Source organism: Canis aureus, chromosome 1, assembly GCF_053574225.1.
Source record: "Canis aureus isolate CA01 chromosome 1, VMU_Caureus_v.1.0, whole genome shotgun sequence".
Lineage (NCBI taxonomy): Eukaryota > Metazoa > Chordata > Mammalia > Carnivora > Canidae > Canis > Canis aureus.
Genome location: NC_135611.1, coordinates 82,932,497 through 82,948,751, shown reverse-complemented (window position 1 = coordinate 82,948,751; position 16,255 = coordinate 82,932,497). Strand labels below are relative to the sequence as shown.

The 16,255-nt window shown below is 38.2% G+C and overlaps 1 protein-coding gene and 1 long non-coding RNA gene across 5 annotated transcripts in view; one reads left to right on the top strand and one right to left on the bottom strand.

Moving 5' to 3' along the window:
* LOC144318970 (uncharacterized) overlaps positions 1-13,430 on the bottom strand; it is a 75,403-nt gene extending 61,973 nt beyond the window's left edge. Inside the window, exons 1-2 of the long non-coding RNA XR_013384902.1 lie at positions 13,261-13,430; positions 12,791-12,880 (exon numbers count right to left, since the gene is read on the bottom strand). This is a non-coding gene — a long non-coding RNA (uncharacterized LOC144318970). The remainder of the gene's footprint in view (positions 1-12,790; positions 12,881-13,260) is intronic.
* PCSK5 (proprotein convertase subtilisin/kexin type 5) overlaps positions 1-16,255 on the top strand; it is a 458,158-nt gene that overhangs the window by 283,521 nt on the left and 158,382 nt on the right. For all 4 annotated transcript variants that reach the window (XM_077906524.1, XM_077906513.1, XM_077906535.1 and 1 more), the window contains exons 16-20: positions 97-290; positions 10,284-10,368; positions 14,330-14,427; positions 14,853-14,982; positions 15,399-15,514. In XM_077906524.1, coding sequence (XP_077762650.1) covers positions 97-290; positions 10,284-10,368; positions 14,330-14,427; positions 14,853-14,982; positions 15,399-15,514 — 623 coding nt within the window. The remainder of the gene's footprint in view (positions 1-96; positions 291-10,283; positions 10,369-14,329; positions 14,428-14,852; positions 14,983-15,398; positions 15,515-16,255) is intronic.

The following is a 16,255-nucleotide window of genomic DNA, read 5'->3' as shown; positions in this document are numbered from 1 at the left end:
GAGATGTTAGACTGTTGTTGGTTGAGTGCCTCCAATAGTGCTGAAGACTCCATCTCTGGTGATGCTTCCCTTCTTTCTTATCATTCCACAATGCAGGATCTGTGTCTCCAGCTGCCCCTCTGGCCACTACCATGCTGACAAGAAGCGATGCAGAAAGTGTGCCCTCAACTGTGAGTCCTGCTTTGGGAGCCATGCTGACCAATGCCTGTCCTGTAAATATGGATACTTCCTAAATGAAGAAATCAACAGTTGTGTTATCCACTGCCCTGATGGATCATACCCAGACACCAGTGAGTTGATTTCAAATATTTGGGTTTTAGAGAGGAAATGTAAGGTTTTCATTTAAATGACATAAGGAGAGAAAGTGTGGCCTTGGTTATATCAAACAGAATCTGACCAGTTTTTACGAGAACATGTTAGAATTATAAAAATGAATTTATAACAATTTTTATAAAAAATAATTTATGTAAAAATGCTTGTAACTGTCAGGAAGTTCTCAAGTCCATCCCTAGATTCAGTGATTTGCTAGGAGGACCCACAAGACTTATTATATAGTTGCACTCATAAGCTCTTAGCTACTAAGTAAAGTCAGGAAAAGGTGCATAGGACAAAGTCAACAGAAAACCAACACTAGCTTCTAAGAGTTCTCTCCCAGAAATCCTCCAGCAACAGTTGGTCACAACACGTGTGAAATGTGGTCTACCAGGAAACTTCCTTAGAGTCTCAGTGGCTGGGGTTGTCATGAAGACACCCTCTGCCTGGAACATACCAAAATTCCAGGCTCCTAGAAGGAAAGCAGATGTTCAGCATAAAGCATATTGTTTGTACAGTTTAGGCACCATGATCCTCTCTGGTCAGGGTGATGGAAACCCTAAACCATCCTGAAATCCAAGTTCCCAAATACTAGCCCTGGGCCAACTCCATAAGCACGCTTTCAAAAGATAGCAGCCAAGCCTGTTCTTTTCTACATACTAACCAAAGGAGCCAGGCCTGGATCATATCAGTGTGTACTTCTCAAGAAGTTTATAAAACATGACTTTCATGTAGACATGTGTCAAAGACTACTAATGCCGGGCCATTAATGGGGAAATCTACAAAGTGATCAATGGATTCAAAGACTACCAAGTGTTACTGTCCACTAGGAAAGGCAAAATGAAGCCCGTTTCCTGAATTAGAGACAAAACTGAGTAACTTCCAGAGAGATCTGAGAAGATAGAATAGGAGGATCCTGAACTCACCTTGTCCCTCAGACACATGGAGATAACAGCTACATTTGTAAAACTCTGAAAGCCACCTGTAGACTAGAAGAACAGACCTGCCACAGTTAACTGTACGGAGAAGGCCACTTTGAAAAGGGCAGGAAGGAGGGAGACATAGTTGGAAACCAAACCCCTGGTCCACTAACTACTACCAGCAGGGAAATCACAAACATGGAGAAGGAAGTTGAATCCCCACAATGTCTGGCTTTAGAAAACAGGAGATATTAATTCCAATGGGACTTAGTTCTAGGAGAGCCTGAGGCAATAAGAAACTGAGTCCCCATCACCCTTAAAGATCCAGCATACTAAATAACGCAGAGGCAGCAGTTTGATATGAAGGAGATATATTGACTAATCTGCCAATATATCTGACAGAGATGTACAGAATATTTCACTAGAAACAGAAGTGCAGGTGCATGCTATTCCTCTCCCCCTCTCCAAGCCCTATATAGCTGGATGTTTGTGAGAGGTAGTTAACACTCATCATCTGCTTTGCTGTAGCTGTGTGCCCTTCCCTGTCCAACTCAACTCAGCAATCCTCCCTTCAAACTGGCTCGTGCCCCAACATATCTGCTTTGAAGGTGTCTCTTCAGAGTAACTCATGCCATAGGGAGGGAGGAGACAAGCTCACATAATAGCATACTTGCAGTCCCTGCAGTGGAACCTCATAGTTGGATATGCAAGAAGTAAGGCCTGCCCTTCAGGGTACCTGCGGTTCTGTTAGAAGGACAATTGCAGACAGCTAAGCTTACTGCTGGCCCAACTCACTAAGCCTATCATTGCTTCAGACAGGCTTCAACCTACCCAAGACACCATCCACAAAGTGGATCATTGTGGCTGGCTGGGCTGAAGGTAGTTGCAACTTAGTCACAATATGGGAGCACAGAGAGCCCACACAGGGGACACACCCAGGAATGTCTGGTTCTGGTAACCAGTGGGGGGGTTGCACTGTAGAACACCTCAGGACCTCTTTCACAAGGCCACTACTTTCAAGACCAGGAGACATAGCTGACTGTCCTACTACATTAAAAAAAAAAAATACATATAAAATATATATATATATATATATATATATATTTGTCCATATATATATGGACAAAATGAGGAGACAGGAATATATGGCAAATGAAATGGAAATAAAAAATATGCCTGATAAAGAACTCAAAATAATGTTCACTGAGATACTAGATTTGAGAAAAGAGCAGTGGATCTCAGTGAGACCTTCAACAAAGAGAAAGAAAATGTAAACAAAACAAAACAAACCTGATGAATTTCAGAATTGAAATAGAAATAAATGGAATCAAAGTAGATCAGAAGATGCAGGACAGATCAGTAATGTAGAAGACAAGGTAATAGAAAACAACCCAATCCAGCTGAACAACAAGAAAAAAAGAGTAAAAACTGAGAATAGATTAAGTGAACTCTGGAACACCATCAAGCATAGTAATGTGCACATTATAGGGGTCCCAGAAGGAGAAGAGAGAGAGAAAAGGGGCAAAAAACTTATTTGAAGAAATAATAGCTAAAAGCTTCCTTAACTTGGGGAAAGAAGCAAACATTCAGGTCCAGGAAGAACAACGAACCCCTAACAAGATGAACCCAAAGAGATCCAAACCAAGACACACAATAATTAAAATGGCAAAGGTAGTGATAAAGAGAGAATTTTAAAAGCAGCAAGAGAGAAGCAAAAAGGTATATACAAGGGAAACCCAAGAAGGCTATCAGTTGATTTTTCAGCAGAAACTTTGCAGGCCAGAGGAGAGTAGCATGCTATATTCAAACAAAAAAACCTACAACCAAGAATACTCTACCCAGAAAGGGTATCATTCAAAACAGAGGAAAAGTGTTTTCTTGACAAAGAGAAGTTAAAAGATTTCATCCCACCAACTCAGCCTTAAATGTTAAAGGAAATTATTTAAGTGAAAAGAATAGGCCATCACTAGAAAAAAAAAATAAAAGGAAAAAATTTTACAGGTAGATGCAAACAGAGTAAATATAGATTAATCCCTTATAAAGCCAGTGTAGAGTTTAAAACACAAAGTAGTGCAATCAATATCTAGAAAAATTAGCCAAGGGAGACACAAAATAACAAAATGTAAAATAAAACATCATATACATAAAACATGGAGTTTTACAATGTGTTTGAACATAAGCAACCATCAACTCAGTATATAAGCCAATGATAACCACAAATTAGAAGCCTGTAATATACACAAAAAATAAAGGAATCCAACAATATCACTAAGGCAGATCATAAACCCACAAGGAAAGATAGCCAGAGAAAAATGAAGGAATCAAGAAGAACTATAAAAACCACCAGAATACAATTAACAAAATGGCAATAAGTACCTATCTATGATAATTACTTTAAATGTAAACAAACTAAATGCTCCAATCAAAAGATATACAGTGAATGAGTCAGAAAATAATATTGATCTATATGCTGCCTACAAGAAATCCACTTCAGACTTAACAACACATACAGACTGAAAGTGAAGGGATGAAAAAACATGCATATGGAATGCAAAAAAAAAAAAGAAAAAAACACACAAAAAACAAAAAACAGTAGCTCGGGTAGCAATACACTTTCTTTTCAAGTGCACATGAAATATTCTCTGGGATACATAACATTTTAGGCCATAAAATAAGTCTCACTTATTTTTGAAGATTGAAGTCATATCAAGTATGTTTTCTTAAATGATATGAAAGTAGAAATCAAGAGAAAAATGGAAAAAAAATACACAGAGGTTAAACAACAAGCTACTAATTAACCAATGGATCAGTGAAAACAAAAGATGAAATAAAGAATGTATGGAGACAAATGAAGACAACAATCCAAAATCTTTGGGAATCAGCAAAAGCAGTTCTAAGAGGGAAATTGATAGTGCTATAGGCCTACCTCAAGAAACAAGGAAAATATTGTGTAATGAACCTAGCCTTACACTTAAAGGAACTAAAAAAAGAACAGAGTCCAAAGCTGGTAGAAAGAAATTAAAAAGTAGAGATCAGTGAAACCAAGACCTGGTTCTTTGAAAAGATAAACTGATAAATCTTTGAGTCTTTCTTTTCTTGATAAGTCTGGCTAAAGTCAGAAATACAAAGAATTATAAGAAAATGTTGAAAAATATCTGCCAACCTATTGGACAATCTGGAAGAAATGGATTAATTCCAAGAAACATACAATTTTCCAAAACTAAATCAAGAAGACACAGAAAATCTGAACAAATTACTAGTAATGAAATTAAATCAGCAGTCAAAAACTCCCAGCAAACCAAAATCAAGGACCAGATGTATTCACAATTAAATTCTACAAAACACTTAAATAAAAGCTAATACCTATCCTTCTCAAATTATTCCCCAAAAAACCCCAGAAAACTTGTAAATTCATCTATGAGGCCAGCATTACTTTGATCCTAGAGTCAGACAAAGATATTATATAAGAAGAAAACTACAAGCCAGTATCGCTGATGAACACAGATGCAAAAATCCTCAACAATTTTAAAAAATCATTTAGCATGATCAAGTGGAATTTATTCCAGAGATGCAAGTGTGGTTCAATATTCACAAATCAATATATCACATAAACAAGAGGAAGGATAAAAAAAAAAAAAACATGATCATCTCAACAGATGCAGAAAAAGCATTTGACAAACTACAACACCCATTCATGTTAAAACTTCTCCACAATGTAGGGTTAGAGGGAACATACTTCAACATTACTAAAGCCATCTATGATGAATCCACAATGGACATCATACACAATAATGAAAACTGAGAACTCTTCCTCTAAGATCAAAAACAAGACAAAAATGTCCACTCTCACCACTTTTTTTTTTTTTTTTATGATAGTCACAGAGAGAGAGAGAGAGGCAGAGACACAGGCAGAAGGAGAAGCAGGCTCCATGCACCGGGAGCCTGACGTGGGATTCGATCCCGGGTCTCCAGGATCGCGCCCTGGGCCAAAGGCAGGCGCTAAACCGCTGCGCCACCCAGGGATCCCCTCTCACCACTTTTATTCAACATAATATTAGATCCTAGCTGTAGCAATCGCATAAGAAAAAGAAAAGACATCCAAATTGGTAAGGAAGAAGTAAAAAAAAGGACTATTTGCAGATGACATGATACTATACGTAGAAAATGCTAAAGACTTCACCCAAAACCTAGTGAAATTGATAAATGAATTCAGTGAAGTTTCAGGATACAAAATTAATATACAGAAATCTGTTGCATTTCTATATACTAATAATGAAGTATCAGAAAGAGAAATTAAGAAGACAATCCCATTTGTAATTGCACCAAAAAGAATAAAATACCTATAAATAAATTTAATCAAGGAAGTGAAAGACCTGTATTTTGAAAACTATAAGACACTGATGAAAGAAATTGAAGATGATATGAACAAGTAGAAAGATACACCATGTTCATGGATTGGAAGAATATGGCTAAGGTCTTCATACTACCCAAAGTAATTTACAGATTCATTGCAATCCCTGTCAAAATACCAAGAGCATTTTTCACAGAACTACAAAAAATAATCCTAATCCTAAAACTTGTATGGAACCACAAAAGACCCTGAATAGCCAAAGCAATCTTGAGAAAGAAGAACAAAAGCTGAAGGTATTACAATCCCAGATTTCAAGATTTACTACAGAGGTAATCAAAACGGCATAGTGCTGGCATAAAAATAGACACATAGATCAATGGAACAAGATAGAAACCCCAGAAATAAACCAACATCTATTTGGTCAGTTAATCTATGACAAAGGAAGCAAGAATATAAAATGAAGAAAAGACCATCTCTTCAACAAACGGTGCTGGGAAAATTGGACAGCTGCCTGCCAAAGAATGAAACAGGACCACTTTCTTACACCACACAGAAACTCAACAGGGATTAAAGACCTAAATGTGAGACCTTTTATGAAAACATAATCATTGATCTCTTGAAAGGTACTCTCAGCAACATATTTATGGATATGTCCTTCAGGCACAAGAAACAACAGCAAAAATACACTGTATTGGGACTTCACCAAAATGAAAAACTTTTTCACAGTAAAAGAAACCAACAAAATAAAAAAGCAACCTAATGAATAGGAAAAGATATTTGCAAATGTATTGATAAGGGCTTAATATCTAAAATATATAAATAACTTATACAACTCAACACCAAAAATACAGTACAATTTTTAAAAAATGAGCAGAGGATCTGAATAGACATTTTTCCAAAGAAGACAGACAGATGGCCAACAGATGTGTGAAAAGGTGTTCAGCATCACTAATCATCAGGGAAATGCAAACCAAAACCACAATGAGATATTCCCCTACACTTGAGAATGGCTCTCAAGAACTTGACACCAGTCAAGAAACAAGAAATTGTAACAAGTGTTGGTGAGGATGTAAAGAAAAGAGAACCCTCACACACTGCAGTGGGAATGTAAATTTGTGCAACCACTGTGGACAACAGTAGGGAGTTTCCTCAAAATTTTAGAAATACCACATAATCTAGTAATCCCACTACTGAGTATTTGCCCAAAGAATACAAAAATGCTAATTAAAAAAGATTTATGTACCCGTATGTTTATTGCAACATTATTTACAATAGCCAAGGTATTCAAGAAACCAAAGTGATAATTTTTAGATGGATACACACACACACACAATGGAGTATTATTCAGCCATTAAAAAGAATAAAATCTTGCTATCTGCAGCAACATAAATGGAGCTAGAGATTATAATGCTAAGTAAAATAAGTCACTCAGAGAAAGACAAATGCCATAGGATTTCACTCACTTGTGGAATTTAAAAAACAAATGATCAAGGGAAAAAGAGACAAACTAAGAAATAGACTCTTAAATATAGAGAACAAACTGATGGCAACACCAGCGGAAAAGTGGGTGGAGGATGGGTGAGTTAGGTGATGGAGATTAAGGAATACACTTGCGATGAGCACTAGGTGTTATATGGAAGTGTTGAATCACTATATTATATACCTGAAACTACTCTAACACTGTGTATTAACTACACTGGAATTAAAAACTTGTTAAAAAATAATAAATTTGCTATCTGAAGGAAAAACATGTGTCTGTATGTACATGTGTGTATGAGCACACATGCACACACACTCAGCCATACAAGAAAGTGAGATCTTGCCATTTGTGACAACATGGATGACCTAGAGAGTGTTATGCTAAGTGAAATAAATCAGACTGAGAAAGACAAATTTCATATGATTTAACTTGTACGTGGAAGCTAACAAAAAAAAAAAAAAAAACAGACCCTTAAATACAGGGAATAACTAGTGGTTGCCAGAGCAGAGGTGGCTGGGGGGATTGGCAAAAAAAGATGGAGGTACAAATTTCCAGTTATAAAATAAGTAAATGGTGGAAATGAAAAGCACAGCTCGGGAAAATGGTCAATAATATTGTAATAGCATTGTGTGGTAACAGATGTGGCTTACACTTACCGTGGTGAACACTGAGTAATATATAGAATCATCAAATCTATATATTCTATATTGGCAACTAATACAACATTGTAGGTTAATTGTACTTCAATTAAAAAATGAAGAGACTTTTTTCCAGTGGATAGTCTTTCCTCCTTTTTCGAATATTAGTTGACCATAAAGTTGAGGGTCCACTTCTGGATTCTCTATTCTGTTCCATTGATCTATGTGTCTGTTTTTGTGCCAGTACCACACTGTCTTGATGACCACAGCTTTGTAGTACAACCTGAAATCTAGCATTGTGATGCCCCCAGCTCTGGTTTTCTTTTTTAATATTCCCCTGGCTATTCGGGGTCTTTTCTGATTCCACACAAATCAAATCTTAAAATAATTTAAAAAATGAATAATTTCCTACCTGGCAATACAAATAGAGCTTGGGGAGGGGGGCAGTATCCATGCAGACATCATTTGCAATGTTACCAAACAAAAATCTATAAATTAACATGTCACTTCAGGGAGTTGGGTCCTAATCAGTCATCATTAGGAAACAGACAAAGGTACATTCCTTGGAGAATTATGTAATCCTTGGGTACTCATTCCTGTAAGAGCTCTGGTAGGGCCATTTTATTTCTGAATTCTCATAATTTGTCTTAGTAAATATCACACCGTCATAGTGAGGACACTGATGCTTCCTGTTTCGGCACAACCTAAGAAAGAAGAAACCCAAGCTCCAATGAACAAGAGTTGTTTTTAAGAAATCAGGCAAGAATTTTGAAGTGTATACTGTTGCTTCTTAAGAAATCAAAGTCCCTTGACCCAAAGGCAGGCATTTCTTCCCAAGGCAGTCGAAGTCTCTCAGCTTACCCTGTAGAACCACGGGTAGGATTTTCTTGTAGTTTCTTTTTCCCCCAGATTTGGAACACTAAACTACAACCTGATAGAGAAAGGAAAGATAAGAGTGGGGAGGGGAGCCTGAGGGATCCCCAGAAATAAGCAGTATTTCTTGAAAAAAAATTCAAAATTCTATCAAGAAGGCTGAATCTTAGAAAAGGAATTTGTTTCGAGATGGTGTATAAAAGGGTCAAGATAATAGAATTATTTGTTACCCCAGAGCCTGGGAGGTAGGTAGTGAAGGAAGGGTGTTCAACCAATGGCTTTGCTGATAGTAGTCTCTGCCTCTCTCTCTCCTTGTGTGTGACTGACTTTTGTTATATTTTCCTCCTAAAATGAGTCTGTTGACATAAAACGTAGTGACTAGTAATAATTACTGCCAACACATTTACAGTGCTTTCAAGTTCATATAGTTCCCTTGAGTAATTTCATTAACCCCTGAAGACAAGCTGAGAGAACTTGGCATCATTGTAATATTTATTCAATAAGTGGGAGAACAGACTCTGAACTTGCCCCCTAGAGATGCTAAAAGCAGAATTCAAAACTAGGTCCTCTGACCTCAGATCCTAAGCCATGTCCAGAAGTCTCAATGGCATAGTGAAGGGAAGACCATGTGAAGGCTATCATAAGATTATAAAGAACTTCATATTTCTTGGTGGGGGTGCTCAGAATCTAGAAAGGAGGTGCACCCCCAGGAGGTCCTTACAGGAATCCTTTAGGATTCCTTGCAGGAATCCATTATAGCAGTGTTTCTCTGTGGAATGTTGAAGAACACCAACATTTAAAGAGTAGATGGAGAGAAAGAAACTTATGAACAAAGCTTCATTCAAACCTAACACATATGTGGTTATAATCCATTTGCATCTCAGAGAAGGTATCGAGTATCCAGAAGAATTTGGTCTCAGTGATGTAACAAGTCAATATTTTTCATTATAGAATAGGTATGCATTTGCCCTGTTTTCCCCAATGGGGATCAGTCTTTGGTATTAAATGAGAGAGCCATATTCAGAGGTATTTGTTTTAATCCAGTATATTTCTATTCTCCAGAATACAGATATATCTGAACTATAATTAATAACATATCAATGGCACAGCCACTATAAAGTACATGACACTATTCTTGACAATGCAAGAAATAAATGGTCAGCCCTTAACCTGCAGTCTTAAATGTAGATTCCCTTTTCTGGTCTAGTTCGTCAGAGTGGTCCTACAAGCTGTGAGTATGGGAGCCCCGGGGAAAGCCTTCCTTTCCATTCCACAGCCTCCACACTGCTTCTCAACCCTCACATAGTAGTCTTGCCCCAGCTTATTTGTTAGTGTGATTCTCAGTGTTGGGAGTTAGGAAATTCTGCTTGGGACAAAGCAAAAGAAGAAGGGGGAGAAAGGTCAATCAACCATTCAACAAAGAATTAAAGACGAGTTCCCTCATCTGCAAAATGGTAGAGATGTCAGGCATTTCCCACATTTCCCAGTGCTGCAGTTCCTAACTCTGTTTGCTTTGCTGAGAAGTGATAGCCAATGTTCAATGTGGGAGCTGTTCCCAAAACATTCTGCTCAAGGCCAGGTATGTATACCATCGTGTATGTTAGCAAACATTAGAATGTCTCCGCCTCCTTTTATGGAATTCAACTGACCAACTGATTTATAACCTTGTTACTTTTTTGTGTATGCATTTTGTTTTTTGTTTTTAACAGAGAAAAATCTTTGCCGGAAATGCAGTGAAAACTGCAAGACGTGTACTGAATTCCACAACTGTACAGAATGTAGGGATGGGTTAAGGTAAGAGAGTGAAGGATCTTGTCAAGTCCTACAGCCCAGGGAGCTTCTCAATGTAAATAAAATATGTAAATGAATTATCCTCTTACCATCACCTTGGTTTGACTCCCATTCCAACATTTGATTGCTATTTGCATTATCTTTACCATTATATGTGAGAAATTGGATGCCATCTTGGCTAAGAGAGGTTTATAAACCAAATAAAATTTCCTTCAGAAAAGATGGATCAGATACAAGAAAATAAAAATGGCTATTTGAGAGGCTTTCTTAGTGCTTTATGACCGGCAGTGCCCCTGTCAAGGATTACTGTTTGGGTAATACCAATGAATTATATTTAATCCTCCTGATTCATTCCTTTGATGGTCGGAAACTCTTCCCTTATCTTTATTATTTCTCTCCATATAGCCAATCATTCTCTTATCTTAAGTACCTCAGGCTTGGTTCCATTATGCTGTGGTATGCACATAGATTTAACACCTGGAGATGTTTTTCTTGACTGGATGACTTGCTCATTACTGAAGCCAGATAGCTGACAGATTCTGCAGGAGAACAACACGGCTCAAATGAACTAGGTAGCCTCTTGATATCCACAGAGAAAGTCAGACCATCCTCTGTTGGGCAAGGAGTTGGGCTCTGAATTTACAGAGAGCCGGAAATCTGCTGCACTCAATCTTTTTAAGTCTTGAGAATGTCTCTGTTTCCACCTTTGATTGGAGAGGTGAACTGGGCAGGCTCCAGGCAGGTGATTCTTCATATTAATTAATACCAGAACATCGGAGGGCACCTGGGTGGCTCAATGGTTGACTGCCTGTGGCCGAGTCTTGATCTTGGGGTCCTAGGTGAGTCTCCCATTGGGCTCCCAGCAGGGAGTCTGCTTCTCCCTCTGCCTATGTCTCTGCCTCTCTCTATCTCTCATGAATGAATAAATAAAATCTTAAAAAAAAAAAATCAGAACATCAGGGCCGCTGGTTGGCTCCGTTGGTTGAGCTTCTGCCTTCAGCTCAGGTCAAGATCTCAGGGTCCTGGAATCAAGCCCTGGTTCAGGCTCCTTGCTTAGTGGGGAGTCTGCTTCTACTTCTCTCTCTGCCCCTCCCTCCACTTGTGCATACTCTTCTCTCTCTCTTTCAAATAAGTAAAATCTTAAAAATATATATCTCAGGATATCATTTTCATTTAGATTGTCTTGTGGGTTTTTTCATAAGTGCATTCAGTATTAATTTGCTTAGCACCTTTCATCTTAAGATTTTCAATCTTAATATCAGTCTTCTTTTTGGAGGAGCAGATTGGTTTTTTTAATAAAAAGAAGGGAGACAAGATAGGGGCTCAAACTGTTTTCTACTAATCAGCTATGGGATCAGACACATAACTGGCCCATGAGAAATAAAAGATGATTTATGATTATTTTCTATATGGTTATACCCTTGCACAACTCAGGGGTTAGAGACCCCATCCTCCTACAGTTGAAAATCACGGATTACTTTTAATTCCTTAAGTTACTCTTAACTATATAACTACCAATTACTACTTTTGACCAAAAGTCTTACAAATAACAGTCAACTAACACATATTTTGTGTTAGTATATTATATACTATATTCTTACAATAAAGTAAGCCTAGAGAAGAGAAAATATTGGGAAAATTATAAGGAAAATATATTTAGAGCACCGTACTTTATCGAAAATAATCCACTTATAAATGGGCTCGTGCAGTTCAAACACATGTTGTTCAAGAGCCAATTCAACTGTATTTCTTAGGGAACATTTTACTGAGTAAGTTAACCAGCACTCCCAATAGAAATACGAGAATATGTTCATTTTAAATATGGCAGTAGCCACATTAAAAGAAGTAAAAAGATAAGGGTGAAATTTTTTAAAATATTAACCAAATATATTCAAAATATTATCATTTCAACATGTAATCAATATAAAAGACCTAGCAAGATATTTTACATTCTTTTTTGTTGTCATACCAAGTCTTCGAAATCTGGTATGCATTTTACCTCTAAAGTGCATGGCACATCTCAACTTGGAACAGTAGTATTTGATAAGAAATACTTGATTTCTATTTAGATCTTTACAAAGTTTAGTCAAAGTAGATTTTACGTAGCCAGGATGTTCCAGACTTACTCAGAATTTGGCCAGTCATTGAGCCAAGGGCCAATTTGTAAGATTTAGACTGAAATTAATTAAAACTAAATAAAGTTTAAAATTCCATTCTTGCACCACACTAACCACATTTGAAGTGCTCGGGGGTCATTGGGGCTCAAGTATGTGGGACAGCACAGTTCTGACCTAGCCAATTTATCACAGAAAGAACCCAGGTGTCCACCCTACCAGGCCGGTTAGCCACTCCACCATTGTGTTTTGGAAGCAGAGGCAGGATTCAGAGTGTACACGGTGCCTGCTCTGTTGCACGACCCACTTACGTCCATTCCTTCCTCGCACAGCACAGCCTGTCTCATGCTGAATACATTCCAACCTCAGAAGGAATGTCCTTTATTAGGAAAACTGGGAAGCTTTAAAAAAAAAAAAAAAAAAAAAAACTTTGAGAAGTTTTTTAGGTGGTCCAATTTCCTCCCACGAAAGGATCCATTTAATGCAATGTCCTTTTTTCCAATTCTACAGAAAGGGATTTTCTTTTATTGGCTTTTTAAGTGACATCTATCTGTCCCTGGCCAGTAAGATCTGTGAATGGAGTACACTTTGAGTTATGCTGCCCTCCATCTCTTTGAGATTGCCTGTCTTTTCCTTGCAGGCTTTGAGGGTCGATCATTTTGGCCTCAAGAGACCTGAAAGTTTTTTAGTAGTGGCTAAGAACAAAGAAAAGATACATACACATCAAATTGGATGGAAGTAGGTTAAAATGTTAACAAACCTGTTTGGGATCCTTATTTACCTGTTTATTTTCTTTCCAATAGGGAAAAATAAATTTTCCTTCTCCAAGTTAGTGTGATCCAAATACAAAGCACACTCAAATAAGATGTGAATTGGAGCAATACCAAGAGTCTAAGAGAATAAAAACCATTTGACCCTGTTGCTTAGATACCCATCTTGTAGAATCCTCTATCTGGTGATACAGAATTACAAGTGCTAACCTATAGTTCCAATCACACTACTGATTCAGTGACCAATATTTGTATATTAAAGGTCATAATTTCTGTTTTTTTTTTAATTTTAAGAATCAATCTGTACACTATGAAAGCTATCACAATTGATAGAAATTAGAAGAGAGAAAAAATACGCATTCCTCATTCAACATCCTGGCAACTACAATAGATACCAAGAGTGCTAAATGGAGAAAATATGGTATAGAGAACACCTGGGAACAATAATACAATTAAGAAGAGTTGGAGTGTTTGGGGATTCAGCTGTATAGATAGGGTCATTTTACTAAATTATTCACTGGAATTCAAAGGAAATCAGGAAATAGAGGCAACATGTATTACAACTGTGCTGTTTTGATGGCAGCCAGTAGGACAACAAAGACCAGAAATAAAAACAAAAATAGCTACTCCTGGGAGTGTAAGCTAGCCAGAGATCACTGTGCCCTTCATTCAGTTGTAATTCATTTTTACCATGTATTCCTATAATTAGAAAACAACTTTGAGATTTATTATATAGTAGGTCTGGATTTCACCATTGTCAGATGTATATGTTAGGTACTGAGTTTTGTCAATAAATTACTGTTAAGAACATCCAGGTAGTTAAGTTGGGGAACAAAGAAGGGATGTGCCAGCCAGCCGGACAATGAAGAAGAACATCCACAAGGCTTGCAGCACATGCTACAAACCACAGCCATCATTATAGGCATCAGGAAGGATAAAAAGAAGGGAAGGGGACCATTTCCCCAGCTTTGAAGCTTTGCCAAGCCCCTGGTCTCGGGGAGGAGCTGTATTTGTTGCATATGGAGCTGGGGAGTCATTACCTCTTCACCTTGATCACAGTGTCTGTGTCTGTGTCTTCAGCCTGCAGGGATCCTGGTGTTCCATCACCTGTGAGGATGGGCAGTACTTCAATGGCCAGGACTGTCAGCCCTGCCACCGCTTCTGCGCCACCTGTGCTGGTACCTAGTCCCCCAGCCCTGTTGTTCATTCCCTTGGCTCTGGTTTGGCTTGTGTGGCTTTGTTTTTAGCCATCGCTCATACAAACCCACCAGATACTTGTAAAGTAAATGCTGGAGAAATCCTTTTCTCCCCCAGTACCCATGCACGTATTCTCGTAGAGTCAGTCATGTGCACTGGGTCCTTGTTGAGACACTTAAACATCCCAGTGAGGTCTCCTCCACTTGCCAAAGAGATACAGTGTTTTTGGAAAATGGGTCCAGTTTAAAATGGGAGCAGCCCCCTCCCCCAGAATGTAAGAAAAAAGCACTAATAGGAAATGGGGACTCTTAACATGACATTTTCACCAGCCACACAAGGAGCAGCACCTTTTGCAAGCTCTTCTGAGATTTTGTTTCTGTTTCTTGGCGTTCGTCTTGCATTTAAGGGCCAGGCGCTGATGGGTGTATTAACTGCACGGAAGGCTACTTCATGGAGGATGGGAGATGCGTGCAGAGCTGTAGTCTCAGCTACTACTTTGACCACTCTTCAGAGAACGGATACAAATCCTGCAAAAAGTAAGTGGATCAGCCCCCTCAGCCCTAGCACTTGATCACCAAGTTCCTTATTTGACCGCCTCCGTAAATAATACAAAACAATTATTACTGAGGAAGCAAGTTTCCACATTTTACCTGTGGATACTGCCCTGCAGCTTTAACCCAACCTACCTTGAATATTTTTGGGGTTTTGTCTCAGGAGCACTTTAAAACCTTGAAAGTAATATTTCTGTTTCAAGGACTGTGTTCCCCCATTTAAAATCAGTCTACCTGCTGGATTTTCTTTAATGTTGCCAAACATAGCAAGTTTGGTAAGAAGAGGTTTCTGTGTCATCTTCAAAGGGAAAATTAAGTTTAAAGCATTATTAAGAGGTTGATAGCAAACATCTTTTCTTGCACACAATGTGTGAAAGCATGAATTATACCTTTTCCCGTAGATGTGATGCTAGCTGTTTGACATGCAATGGTCCAGGCTTCAAGAACTGTACGAGCTGCCTCAGTGGGTATCTCCTAGACTTAGGGACATGTCAGATGGGAGCCATCTGCAAGGACGGTGAGTACAAACTGTTCATTTCGATCCTCTGAGCAAAGGGTCCTCTTTTTACGTTAAGATCAAATATATTTCCACTGAAAGAAACTATCAAGCATGAGTCAGATAGAACATGCCCAGTATCTTGTTAGAGCTCATTCATCTTGAATTCACATCCTCAGTGGGTTTGGGTTTTGGTTTATTTCTTTTAATTAAAAGGAGAAATAAATTACCTACCATTCCACCGGCAAAGATGGCACTAGTTATGTAGTTATGTGGGTTTTTTTTTTTGATTTAGAGCTTTAGGCTCACAGCAAAATTAAGCAGAAAGTACAGAGATGCCATATATGCCCTGACTGCCCCACCACCACCGCAGCACATGCGCGCACGCACAAACACACACACACACACACACACACACACACACACACACACACACACCCTCACCCTCTCCCACTTTCAGCCTCCTACACCAAAGTGGTTACATTTGTTATAATCAGTAAACCTTCACTGACTCATCATTATCTCCCAAAGTCCATGGTTTACATTAACGTTCACTCTTGGTGTTGAACACTCTATGGATTTGGACAAATGTATAAGGGTATGAATCCCTAATTGTAGTTCCATACAGAACACTTTCATGTCCCTAAAAATCCTCTCTACCTTTTCCTCCCTCCCTGCCCCCTAATTTTTTTTTTTACTGTCTCCATAGATTTGCCTTTTCCAGAACGCTATGTAGTTGGAATGTAATATGCAATCTTTTCC